The following is a 12,427-nucleotide window of genomic DNA, read 5'->3' as shown; positions in this document are numbered from 1 at the left end:
ACCTTACTGTACTCCAAGTTCTCTTTTACCTTCTCTTCCCTCCCAAACCACTTCAATCTCTCTCTCTCTCTCTCTCTCACACACACACACACACACGCACGCGTGCTATATGTTTAGAACATATACTTTGACTTAGGTCCCAGGGTGAGGGGCAAGGTATATTTTATATGGAAAAGGAGAACAACATTGAACCCTCTATATGCCATACACTGTTCCAGGAACTTTCTTCACACTAATCCCAAAGTATAGTTCCTAATATACCCATTTTACAGATAAGTACATAAAGACTCAGAAAAGTTAAATAATTTTTATAAGTCATATCAGTAGGAAGTGTATAGTCAAAATATGAACCCAAGTCTAACAGACTAAATCCAAGCTCTAGCCATCCAATCATGTACACAAAGTACCCAGGTCTGTTTGGGGAGAAACAGACAGCAGACCAGGCTTTTCCCCTCTCATGTCCCCTTGTGATGTACGCCCTGCACCCCGCACATGTCATCACTTTCCACCTAATTCGACTGCCATTTCTGAAAAGCCTCTTTAAGTTGTGTCCTATTTAAATTCCAATAAGATGACTTGATATTCCAGGGATTTCACATCTATTGAAGCTGATGACCAAAAAGCCTCCAGAGAATTCCCAAAGACATTTTTACCTATTCAAGCACACGAGTACCTGCACGTGCCGGCACTGAGCTAGGTCCTGAGCATACAGAAGACACAGCCTTGCCCTCAAGGACCTAGTGGTAGGCAGGAGGCCCACTGGCAGAGAGAGAACTGCTGTAATTCAGAGGCTGAGCCAGGCAGCGGGAACAGGGAAACTGTCAGTAGGGTGCCTATCATCTTCGACATCTATTTTTTTGCTGCTGCTGCTCCTGACACAAAATCTCCAGCTTAACAGGAGTACCACCTTTTCTCTGAAAAGAGGAACTCTGTCATCAAGTCACCCTAATTTGCTCATTTGGACAAAGTATGTAATATTTGTTTGATTGCGCCAATGTAAATTAAGGAAATATCACAATTAAGAAAAACCCTGTTACTTTGAAAAACTTACCTAAATGCCTTTTATATGCTTATTACTAACAGGCTTAACATCTTAAACTGTTAGTCAGTTTCCTCTTGACCACCCTAGGAAACACAGGAAGGTTAGATGAGCTCCCTAAAAGATTTAGGAGTAATTAAGGACGTAAGTCCTAGAGGGAATAAAATCTGAGTTTCAGTCTCCATTCTACTCTTCTAGTTTCCTGACTATGACAGGTTATTTTACCTCACTAAGCCTCAGTGTTCTCATCTGTGTAATGGGGATACCACTGCCTACCTCTGATTTATTTTAAGAATTAAACATGATGGTGTAAAATGTTTAGCCCCAAACACAGCAAACACACAAGTGGTATCTATCACTCTAAGTAGAAAATATTCATGTTCAACTGATATAGTTTTTCCCTCTTACTTATCAGAAACAACACAGATAGTTTTTTTCACTATTTGATACATGTATTATCAACTGGAAATTAAGAATTTCAATTCTAACTTGCCAAATATTATACTGAGAATTGAGCATCTGTTTTATGTTGATATCTTAGAGAGAGAGAGCACCTGCCTCTAAAATCTTGATTCTGCCATTGACTAGTCCTGTGGCTTTTTAAAAACCCTATAAACATCAGTTCCCTCTTCTGTGAAATGAAGGACACCAGTATTTATTCAATAGGAGTGCTGATGAAAATTGAATGAAATAATGTCCTGGGAAAAGGTAACCACTCAAATGTTAGTCTCCTTTACATGACATCAAGCATCAGAAACTTAGACAAGAACTTTCACCAACTTCCATTTGATTGTAGAAAAAGCCTTAGCTTCTAACAATTTTAAGCATTTGTTCTCAAAAATCAGTTAAGATTAGCGATTTCAGTTTAAAAAAATCTCCTTGAATATCAGTTGTTTACTTACTCATGCATTTTTCACCGAATCACGAGAAAGTATTGATAAAGTTGAATCATCACATCTATTTTTCCTATTACAATCTGCTTTTATTTTTGTCCTTTTGCTTTAACAAGAGATAATTACTGTCACTAGCAAGAAAACACACCTTTACAAGAATAAATCATAAGTATATATATACATATATATATGTAAAGAATCACAAAATATAATTTCCCCCAAAAATGTTAAGAGAAGCCAAGGAAATGAGATTTGACATCTCCTAAAATGAAGCCTCAAATTTCACCCCCTATGCTACTCCTTTTCAGTTGGCCCCACATTCTCCCACTGCAGGGCTCCTGTGATCACAGGGATGTAAGAATCCAAGTATCTGCCTCAGCCTGAAGTTTCTGAAGAGAGAGAAATTCTCAGGAAACTAACTAGGAAGGAAAAGAATCCTCTGGTTGGGCAACAGCTGGTTTCCACAGTTGATACAGAAACCTTCAGCTAAACTTCTTGATTGGAAGCCAAGCCAAATATTAAAATATTCTTTTCCTGAAAAGTAATTACATTATGTGACTAAAGTTATAGCCTAATGAAAGATGAGAAGGAAAAAAGTTAGGGGGAAAAAACCCCAAAATCTTCTTCACAAATATTGAAGAGAGAAGGGTGTAAGATTGTATGTCTCCTTATTTATTGTTCTTTATCATGCATACAGTTAAAAGTTATTAAAAAAAGAAAAACACCAGTATCCATCGTCCTCTTTGTTAGTAAGAGAAGACTTCACTAAACTCATGATCCGAGATGCTTACCTGGATAGTCACCATTACAATTTTTAGAATTTGTATGGCAAGTTTCCATGGTTTTCTACCTCGAGCCCAGAACTTCTCACAAGGATTCATGAAAAAAAATTTGAGTTTTCGCCTCATCTGATCTTCTAATAGAAGTTCCTCCGAGGGAGATGTATGCTGATTAAAAGTGCAGTGATTTTCCTCTTCGTGAGAGCGGCAGCTACTTACAATGACCTCAGGATTTGCCATCTCTGGGAGGAAAACAAGAAAAAACAACTGTAAGTGAAGGCAAAATCAATGTTCTATTGCTATTGCAGGCTAGTTGAAGAAACCCAAACAAAAGATCTGCTTTCAAATAAGCACCATTGTGCTAAACTGTACTTTTGATGTTTACAGAATCAATTAGAATGTAGCACGTCATTTTGCTTCAGTTACTAAGTGAATTTTTACCCAATTGAAAATTACCAAATTCAAGGGCTGCTATTAATAAAAAATTACATGTACATACATAGAGTATGTATATGCTTTCTGCCTCATTCAGTAACGTATAGTTAAAGCAGGGTGTCCTGAAAGCCCACGTAAGGGCTTCAGAAAGTAGGTGGACTCTGAAATTTTATGCAAAATTTTGCAGATATATGGATATGGTCACTTTTCCTAAGGAGATACAGTTTCATCAGATTACTAAAACAAAAAAAATTAAAACCATTGAGTTAAAGGTAGAAGTTGTGCTGTAGAGAACCAAGATCTTGTTTGGTTTCTAATCCTGATTCTACAATGTGACTCTTCTGTCACCTTAGGCAAGTCACTCAGCCTGTCTGAGCCTCAGCGTTCTCTTCTGCAAAATGGGAATAAGAATACCCACCCTCATATGTTTCTAGCGAGCCTGCAATGAAAACGCAAACAAAGCCCTTGCATAGCGTCTAACACTAAGCAAACAGCCTCACTTTCCCTACAGCCCCAGCAGATGGAGCAGCTTCCTGAACAGTCAACAAGGTTCTTGAGAGGCAGTGGAAGCCTCAGAGGACTTACAGTGGAGGTCTGCAAAGAAGAACTCAGAATCTCAATTTAAGTCCAAATCCCAATCAGCCACATCACTTATACTAGCTTTTTACTGAAGGCCTTATATATATTTTACGTAGCACATTTTACTTTTCAAAGCACTTCATACCTATTTTTTCGGTCGATTTGAAAAGGATGGGGCTGGTTTTATTGCTTTCATAGTCAGCTTATCCAAAGTGATAAAGTCTCTCCAGAAGCTGGAACCTACCTTGGATCTTCCCTCAGACTAATACTGATATTATGGAAGCCTGTTCAAAGTAAAATACCCCAAACCACCAAGGAGAGTAGAGTTCCTTTTTATAGACTAGAAAGGCTGGCTCTATTTGATAATTTTTACCATAACTTCTATTCATAGATTGATGGGGGTGTGGTGGGATTCAAACTGTATTAATACAATATCTTACAAGTCACTGCTCAGGTGCTTTCCAGGTCTAGAATGCGACATTTGGTTCTGAATCAAAACATTCTTAGCAAACCCAACATCTCCAAACAATAGATAGTGGCTATAAAAATCTATCCGTGGGGAAAGTTGTAAAATTCTTGATAAATAAAAGATTAATAAGGATATTACTGAGTCAACAGGGCCTAAAGCATGTTTACAATAACATATGCAGTACCTTCAAAATGAAATAATTATAATAGAATTCATTAAAGTATGGTTGGTGTGTGTGTGTTAAAATGCCTGTCAAGATCTGAGTACAGTAACTTTTAGGTAAAGACATATGGAGAGAAAAAGTTAATTCCTTAGGGCTTTTCATTCAAAACCATTTTTTTTTTCCTTCTTCAACAAGGTATGACATTTAAACTAGCATTTAAAGAGACTTTACCTCTGGGAATTATAAGAAAGATGATTTTATGTTCACCAGAAACTCGCATACGAACTCCAACATAATAATGAAGTTGTTAATAATACAGCATGTTGGTGAATGACAGATTTGAGGTCACATTCAGCCCTTTCTATTTTGGTACAGGGGAAAATTAAACTTTAAACAAACGAGCCGCACGACGTGTAACAGTACCCATAGGAACAAAGTAAAAAGAGCCAACCACGATTAATGTATTCAGCACCAAGCTGTCCCGGAAGGAAGACGTTTCTTTCACGAGGGCTGATCGCTCAACTTGCTGCAAACCTTAGCTTTACCACGTCACAGAAGCCCCTCTGAAGGTGCACTTTAAAAACTGCCACTGCCCAGACCCCTAGCCGCTGACTGTGTCGGCCAACACGCCTCCACAACCGCCCGGGGCGCCGCGCAGGTGGAGATGCGGCCCACGGTACCAGGCATGCTCGCAGAGTCTACAGCTAACACACCGAGGGGAGTTATTCACAGCGGGGAGAGGCTTAACTAAACTGAACTGCAGAAAGTTAAAGAAAACCAGGGAATATATGTAAACAGCAAAACCCTCAGAGTTGACGACAGGCACGCGAGCTGCTCACACAACCCGAGCCCGGCTGGAGGCTGCTGTCGCTCAGCGCAGGGACCCCGGCTTTGGCCCCCAAGCCCATCCGCCCCCGCCTCTAACACAGGGACACTCCGAGTCAGGAGAGGCTGGCAGCGCAACCTGCAGGACGTCTCCGAGCCCCTGGCCGCACGCAGACGGCCGCCCTCCGCCCAGGCGTTCCAGGCCGGGCCCGGCCCGCACGCACGTGGCTTCCCGGCGCGCGGCAGGGTCTCCGGGCAGCCGCGGCGGGAGTCCCGGCTTCCCCGGGCGCGGGGGCCGCCGCCACTGACCTTGGGCAGGTAGCGGAGCTCGCGCGGGGCCGAACTGCTGCAGCTCGCACCCCGCGCCCACCTGTGTCCCCTCCATGGCGCCGGTGTCCCGGGGCCCGACCCTCCCGCCTTGTATCACCCACGGCTGGAGACGTCGCGGTCCCTCCCTTGGCGCCGCGGGCGCCGTTCCCACGACACCCGACGCCTCCCGGCGCTGCGGCGCTCGGCTCACTCGCGGCCGCGACGGGCGGAGGGGGCGCCGGCGGAGGGGCGGGGGCGGGGTCGTCGCGGCTTCTCAGCGGCCGGGGCTGCTGCGGGTCCGCCGCTCTAGAAGCGTCCGAGGCCCGGCTCAGCCCGGAGTCCGACGTGAGCCCGGCGGCCAGGAGCCGCCGCGGTGGCATTCCCCCTCCTCCGGCCGTTTGAACCCGTGACCCCCTCCGCATCGCTCCGGCTCCCCTGCACGCCCTGTCTGGAGCCGCCCTTCAGGACGTGGGGCCAAGGAGGCCGCCTGAGCGAGCCGGCGCTGTCCCCGTTCTCTGGGCGCCTCACTCCCTTCGCGCCCCTCCGGGTCCCCATAGACGACCCGCTCAACCCTCCTCGGGTTTTCTGCGGTTGCCTGCAGCCGGGAGGAGCAAGTGCATGGGCTCCGGGCTCCCTCTCACCGGTTGTGGGGGTGAACGAGCCAGGACTGATGTGGAATGCCTGGAGGCGGGTGAGTGCGCAGCCCTCTCCAGCAGCCTTCTACTCTGATTTTTTTTTTTTTTTTTTTTTTTTTTTAAGTACAGAGGAAATCGTGAAGGGGAAGACTTTTCAAGCTTGAGCCCTCTCTAGGCCTTCGAGTTTGGGAGAATTGCTATAAAATTAGCGGACTGTTAACTAGGCTCTTGAAGAATGGATGCTGAGTTTGAAAGAGTCCCGAAAAGCTCTTAAAAGAAATGTGACTGGAAGTACTTGAAGTAAAGATTCTTTGCTTGGCCAAACTTCAGTCAGGCTCCTGAAGCCTTCTTCTAGGCTCACGTGTGCACTTCCTTGTAAAAATCCAGTTTTAGGAAGAACTTTGCTAAGTCAATTTAACCAGAAGCACCCTCCGCCTCAGTATGTGATGATCGTCAGTATGTTTGCTGCTTCCTCATCCTTCACTCCCCAGGAGCTGTCTGATGGTCCTGGTCCTTTTTCAGCAAGAGTCCTGCTAGGTCATTTTAGCCAGAACTCTCCTTAACTCTACTGTTTCTTTTAGGATATTCCATCCACTAACCCCTAACCTGCAAATTTCCACTTGCCCGTGCTGTATTGGGAGTTGCACCCCGTCTCCTCCACTGTAAAATTTCATTGCAGTGGCCCCTGAAGCTATCTGGATGGACACTTTCATAAGTGTCATTGAATATTTTTTTAAGAGTAGACCTGCAACCATAACCTTTTTTTTCATGAATTCTTTTATTTTAAATTAAACTTTAGCTTATCAGGAATAAATCAAGCACGTTGATTTTAATTACAGCCACTTTGGGTTTGTTTTAATTGATTTCTTTCTTTTTCTTTTTCTTTTCTTTTTTTTTTTTTTTTTTTTGGCCACAGGCAGATTTGTGAAAAGTCGCTGAATTTCCACAACAGTTAGTTCCCCAAATTATATAAAGAGCTTTTAGATCTTTTACAAAATTGTTTCCAAATTCTAAACCAGGATAATTAGCATGGATAATTTATAAATGGCAATATTTTTTCTTGCAGTGGAGTACAAGAATTTTATGCTGATCATAAACCTGAATCCCAAGTGCTGTGAACAAGGTAGGTGGTCAAAAGGGTATAATTGGCACACTCAATTCTCAAGTGCAATTTGGAAAATGTAATCTCCTATGCCCACATGCCTACACATGACTTAATAATATCTCCTTATCATAACAATGACGGTGGGAGTTTGAAATGCTTGATTGTTCAGGAACAATCTGAACTTTAGAGAGGTTTGCAGCCATAAGAGATGGCCCTAGTTACAGCTGAGTTAAGTAGACTGGTGAATAGAAAAAGTCAAGCTTTGGTGTCAGACAGCTGGGGACCCACACTCCCTTCTTTGCCACCTACTGACCGGCCCCAGGGAATTACTTAACCTCTCCATCTCCCCATTTCCTTCTATATATAATTTGCCTAATAAAAGGAATGATGAATTTTAATTAATTTGATAGATGTAAAGCACCCATTACTGTGCCTGACATACTTTATCTGCTTGTGAATGTCGATCCTTTTTTAATTTTAATTTTTGGAAGATTAAATTCATGAAAAAATCAACTATGTTTATGTATTGTAAGACAGTATTGTTAAGATGTCAATTCTTACCAAGTTCATTCATAGATTAATCTCAATCAAAATTCCAGCAAGCTATTTCACACAGATTGACAAGCTAATTCTAAAATTCTATGGAAATGCAAAGAACCCAGAATAACAAAAGCAATTTTTTAAAATAAGAACAGAGTTGGAGGATTTACCCTAACTGATTTCAAGACTTATTATAAAGCTCTATAAACATGACGTTTTGGTGTTTATGGAAAGAGACATATAAAATGGATTGGAACAGACTAGCAGGCGCAGAAATAGATCCTCACATAACAAATTACATTGTGCCAAAACAATGTAAAGGAGAAAATTAAACCCTGACAATGAACATAATGATGTTGTTGGTTTAAAGTAGTATATTGCCATCAAATCAAAAGGAAGACAGGAAATTAAGTCAAAATTTAAGGTCAGCATTTCTGGAAGCAGGACAGGAGCACATTAGAAACAGTTAACATATCTAAGCAGTCAGTCTTGCTTGTAATTGTTGTCATGTTATAAATGTGTGTTCCTGACCCTGCTGGTGAGTACTTCTTACAAATAAAATAAATATTAATATGTTTAGATACAAGAATACATTGTTTTAATCCTATTGATGGTATTTCAAGAAATAACCTTTTGCAAGCAAAACAACTTCATAAATTGGTGAGTTAAACATATTTCTATGTAATATTATTGATCTTGCTAGGAGATCCAAGTGTTACATTGTTTGAATATTACCTAATCATGTTTGCTGCATTTTCAGAGTTGAAATATTCACTGAAGGATATAGTTCTTTGTAAAACAGACTAAATATTTTTATTGTGAAAAAAAGTAAACGAGCTTATAAAAAGCAACATATGCCCTAATGCCCAATCTGATAATTCTTTTTGAAACACTTATAACAGCTGAACCAACATCAAACATAGAATAAGAAATTTTCTCTCGTCTGGAATATCTGTCACAAAACAAAGATCAAATTTATTGAATAAGGTAATTAATGTTCTATGTGTTTTAAACTGTCATATGAAGAATAACTTTTTAAATATTAACTGCTTTTCATCTTGAAAAATAATTTTTATTTAGAATTTATTTTGCATTATTGCTTCCCTCTTTTAATTATTTTTGTTATGAAATGTCTAACAAGTAACATGTAACTGAAATATACAACCTTGTCTGATATATTGGTTCATAATAATAATAAATCACACTTTTCTTATTATCTCTTAAAACAGAAAGAAACCTCTGGAACTCTTAGTATATCCCTGTCACAGAAGAATAATTCATTGTTTATTATGTGGTTTCTCTTTACATTTTAAAAACATGTAAAAAGTGTTATGAAAATACAAAATAACTCATGATTTTAGGAATTTCATTTTTTTTGTTTTTGTTCCTGAATCCTAAAGATTTGTATCTGTTGGGAATTTGGAAACACTACTACAATAACCATTTGCCATCACAAAAAAATTCTGCAGTGAACATCTATGAACCACTGCCTCACGCATGTGTATGAGTTCCTCTTGGGTAAATATCAAGGAGTAGAATTGCTGGATGGTAGGATACATACGTTTTCAGTTTTAATAGATCCTGCCAAATTACTCCCCAAAGTGGTTATCCCAAATCATTTAATGAACTTTATATGGTGCACCTTCTACCTGGGAGGCATAGATCTACTCACAGGGGATGCAGCAGTGAAAAAAAAAAAAAAAAAAACTTCTGCCTTGTAGAGTTTACAGTTCAGTGGGAAAAGACAGACAATGCCTATAACAAGTAGACTATAGAGTGTTTCAGAAGGTGATAAATACTATGGGGAAAAAATTAAGCAGAGAAAGGAGAACAAGGAGTATTAGAAGTTGCCGTTTTAGCCAGGGTAGCTCATTCAGGAGTTAACATCTTAGCAAAAACATGAAGGAGATCTGGCTGAAGTGTTCCAGGCAGAGGGAACAGCCAGTGCAGAGCAGGAGCCTGCCTGGTGTGTTTGAGTAACAGCAGGGAGGCCAGTGTGTCTGCAGCCGTGTGAGCCGTCAGGAGGAATGGTAGGAAATGAGGTTAGTGACAGGGGCCAGGCTAAGCTGGACCTTGTAGGCCATTGTGAGGGTTGGCTTTAACACAGAGTGAAAGGGGAGCCTTTGTAGGGTTTTGAGCAGACGATTGGCATGATTTGACTTATGTTTTACAAGTATGTTCCTCTGAGTGCTGTGTGGAAAATACATCCGCAAAGGGTGAAAGATGAAAGCAAAGGAGTCAAAGGATGACTCTTGGGTTTTCGCCTGAGCAATCATGAAGGTGGAGTGGCCATCAGCTGAGGTGGAGAAGACTGCAGGGTGAGCAGGTGGGTGGGGAGAATCAGGAGCTGAGTTTGAACACGCGTTTGAGATGTCTATTAAGTGCTTCCCAGCTGTCTGTTGGAGGCAACTTGATTTGGCTTTGTTTCCATTCCTCTCACAGACATACATCTGTGAAATACAGTTCAACTAAATTGCTAGAAAATGGAATAAAGACATTTAGAATACTAAGTAGTTTTGTTCATATGTAACATAAAGCAGTTACGCTATCAGAATGCTATTAAGTTTTTAAGCACTTTCAAATTCTGTACTTCTTTTGCTAGAGAGGGGTAACAAATGTTTTGTGGATTGGTGAACTAGTAACAAATATTTCCTGGCTTGCTCTGATCAGAGGGCCACACTTTGGATAATCCTGTGTTAGACATCCAAGTGGAAATGTCTCTTAGACAGCTGAACGTGGAAATCTATCTTTGTCACCAAAGGGCAGAGGCAACGTCTGTAATTCACTTTGAACAGAATTTCAGAGTAATTTTGATTCAACAACTATTCATTGAGCACGTAGCACATTTGAGGCACAATGCAGCCTCTTTATGGCTGTGCTATGTAGAAGGGACAGATTAAGATCTGTGGGTAATCTGGACAGGCTAGTAATCTGGCATCCCTTCATACTAATATTCTTTAAAATTTTATTTACCATTTATGTAGTGGAAATAGGGGAAAAATGATTGCTGCTAACAAACATGTATACCCTTCCTTTACATTCAAAATAATTTATTAAACACAATTTTCTCAACTAGTTTCTAAGTAAATTGTTATTGGGAGCATACTGAACTGTTCAAACTTTAAATGTTAAAACTGGCTGAACTCAGGGGTGGAAACATTGCCCTTTGACTAAACCTTGTGATTTGTACCCTCACGTGGCAAAAATATTCAACATAGATTTTATTGCAGATCTGAAGCTGTATACTTGGTTGAGAGGAGAATCAAGTTTCTCTCTCCCTGGTCCCCTGTGGGGACCTGAACTAATTGACACCCTACGTCCAGTTCACCCCTGTGAAGTTTCGTCTCTTTTGAAGAATGTCCTTCACGGCAGCAGTGTGGTTGCTCCCACCCTTTATCTGACTTGGTTCCAAGGAAAGCATCATTATCCCAGATTCTGCAGATGTAAAACTGAGATATAGAGAGTGTAACAACTTGTCTGATGTCACTTTTCTGGAAAGCGACAAATTTAGGTTCCGACATAATTTTCTAACTTTAAGGAAAGTATTATTTGAATGATTCCACTTTAAAAAATATTAAAAATGTCCCAATGGTAATAATCATCATACATGCAGAATTGATATTTCACTGCCTCTTGATCCTATTGACATTGTGAGACTATCACCACCATACGATGCCTCTCCCACCACCAACTGTCTCTGGTGTAGAGAGTGGAGTCTCACCTATACTCACAAGTAAGCCCACCCTGCTACCAAGTGGCCCCATATTTTCCTCCTCAGCTCCTGCATCAGCGCCCCCTAGAGACACCTGCCACCACAGCCGGCAGACAACCCACTGGGCCTCACCTTCCTTTGTGGGAGGGACCGGCAGTTCTGATGGGGAAGCCCCCGTTAGACTGAAGTCATTCTGTGCAGAAGTCATAGAATGCCTAGCACCTCACTTTAGTGTCACACACATTCTGATTTCTTACTGAAGTTTTAGTCCATTTATTTCTAGCTTTGCCACAATTGGTCCTCTCTTCCAATAGGTAAACTTTGTTCCCAGGTCAGACTTCTCTGTCTGTTTTCTCATTTCTGAACCTGAGTACTCTTCCGGGACAATCTTCAGTTCCTCCTGCTATAGGCTGTGATAATTTCCCCAAGCACTTTGCAAACATGTCAGAATCCCAGCAATCTAGGGTTCAAACAGGGACACTTCCTTCTCTCCTACCCTCTTTCCCTCCCAGGTGTACTGATGCAGACAGACAAAAGGCATAAAGATTCCTATTAAGGGTCCTCGGGCCCTGGTTTCTAAACTAACTCTTGAAAAATTTTTAAAAGAGGTGGGGGAATCAAGCACTAAAGTAATAAGTAGTAAAAATCCACCTCATACCCAGTTTGTCAGATTACCCTTTGTACACCCAATCTGAAGCTTACCAAGATGTCCTTAAATCATCAGAGAGGTATTTTCAGTAGCAGCTTCTTGACTTACTACATTTTCACTCAACTAGTAAAACTAAAACTAACTTTTAAAGATCTTCAGATTTCCGGCAGATTGAGTTCAGCATCCCCTGGAAGAGCACAGAGTTGTTCGTTAGCCACTGTGGGGATGCTTTATTTCTGACCACTCCCAGGAAAGAACAGATGTTCAGGCAATCATTTATAATTTGAATTTGTGA

At 41.1% G+C, this 12,427-nt stretch overlaps 1 protein-coding gene and 1 long non-coding RNA gene across 6 annotated transcripts in view; one reads left to right on the top strand and one right to left on the bottom strand.

The window, feature by feature from the left end:
- Positions 1-6,310, bottom strand: part of MCOLN3 (mucolipin TRP cation channel 3) — a 29,802-nt gene extending 23,492 nt beyond the window's left edge. Inside the window, exons 1-2 of one of the 5 annotated variants that reach the window (XM_010987166.3) lie at positions 6,133-6,310; positions 2,724-2,953 (exon numbers count right to left, since the gene is read on the bottom strand). In XM_010987166.3, coding sequence (XP_010985468.1) covers positions 2,724-2,951 — 228 coding nt within the window. In that variant the 5' untranslated portion in view covers positions 2,952-2,953; positions 6,133-6,310. Of the gene's footprint in view, positions 1-1,051; positions 1,128-2,723; positions 2,954-5,491; positions 5,686-6,132 lie in introns of those variants that run through there. The other 4 variants (XM_064493384.1, XM_031465501.2, XM_031465502.2 and 1 more) reach the window with 4 other exon arrangements.
- On the top strand, positions 5,766-9,120 carry LOC135322864 (uncharacterized). The gene is made up of 4 exons (XR_010383780.1): positions 5,766-6,182; positions 7,193-7,249; positions 8,674-8,758; positions 9,001-9,120. It is a non-coding gene; the product is annotated as an uncharacterized LOC135322864 (long non-coding RNA).
- Positions 9,121-12,427: the final 3,307 nt, after the last annotated feature.

The sequence above is a fragment of the Camelus dromedarius genome, chromosome 14, assembly GCF_036321535.1.
Source record: "Camelus dromedarius isolate mCamDro1 chromosome 14, mCamDro1.pat, whole genome shotgun sequence".
NCBI classification, from domain to species: domain Eukaryota; kingdom Metazoa; phylum Chordata; class Mammalia; order Artiodactyla; family Camelidae; genus Camelus; species Camelus dromedarius.
Note: the sequence above shows the minus strand (reverse complement) of the source record. Positions and strands in the feature narration are given on the sequence as shown.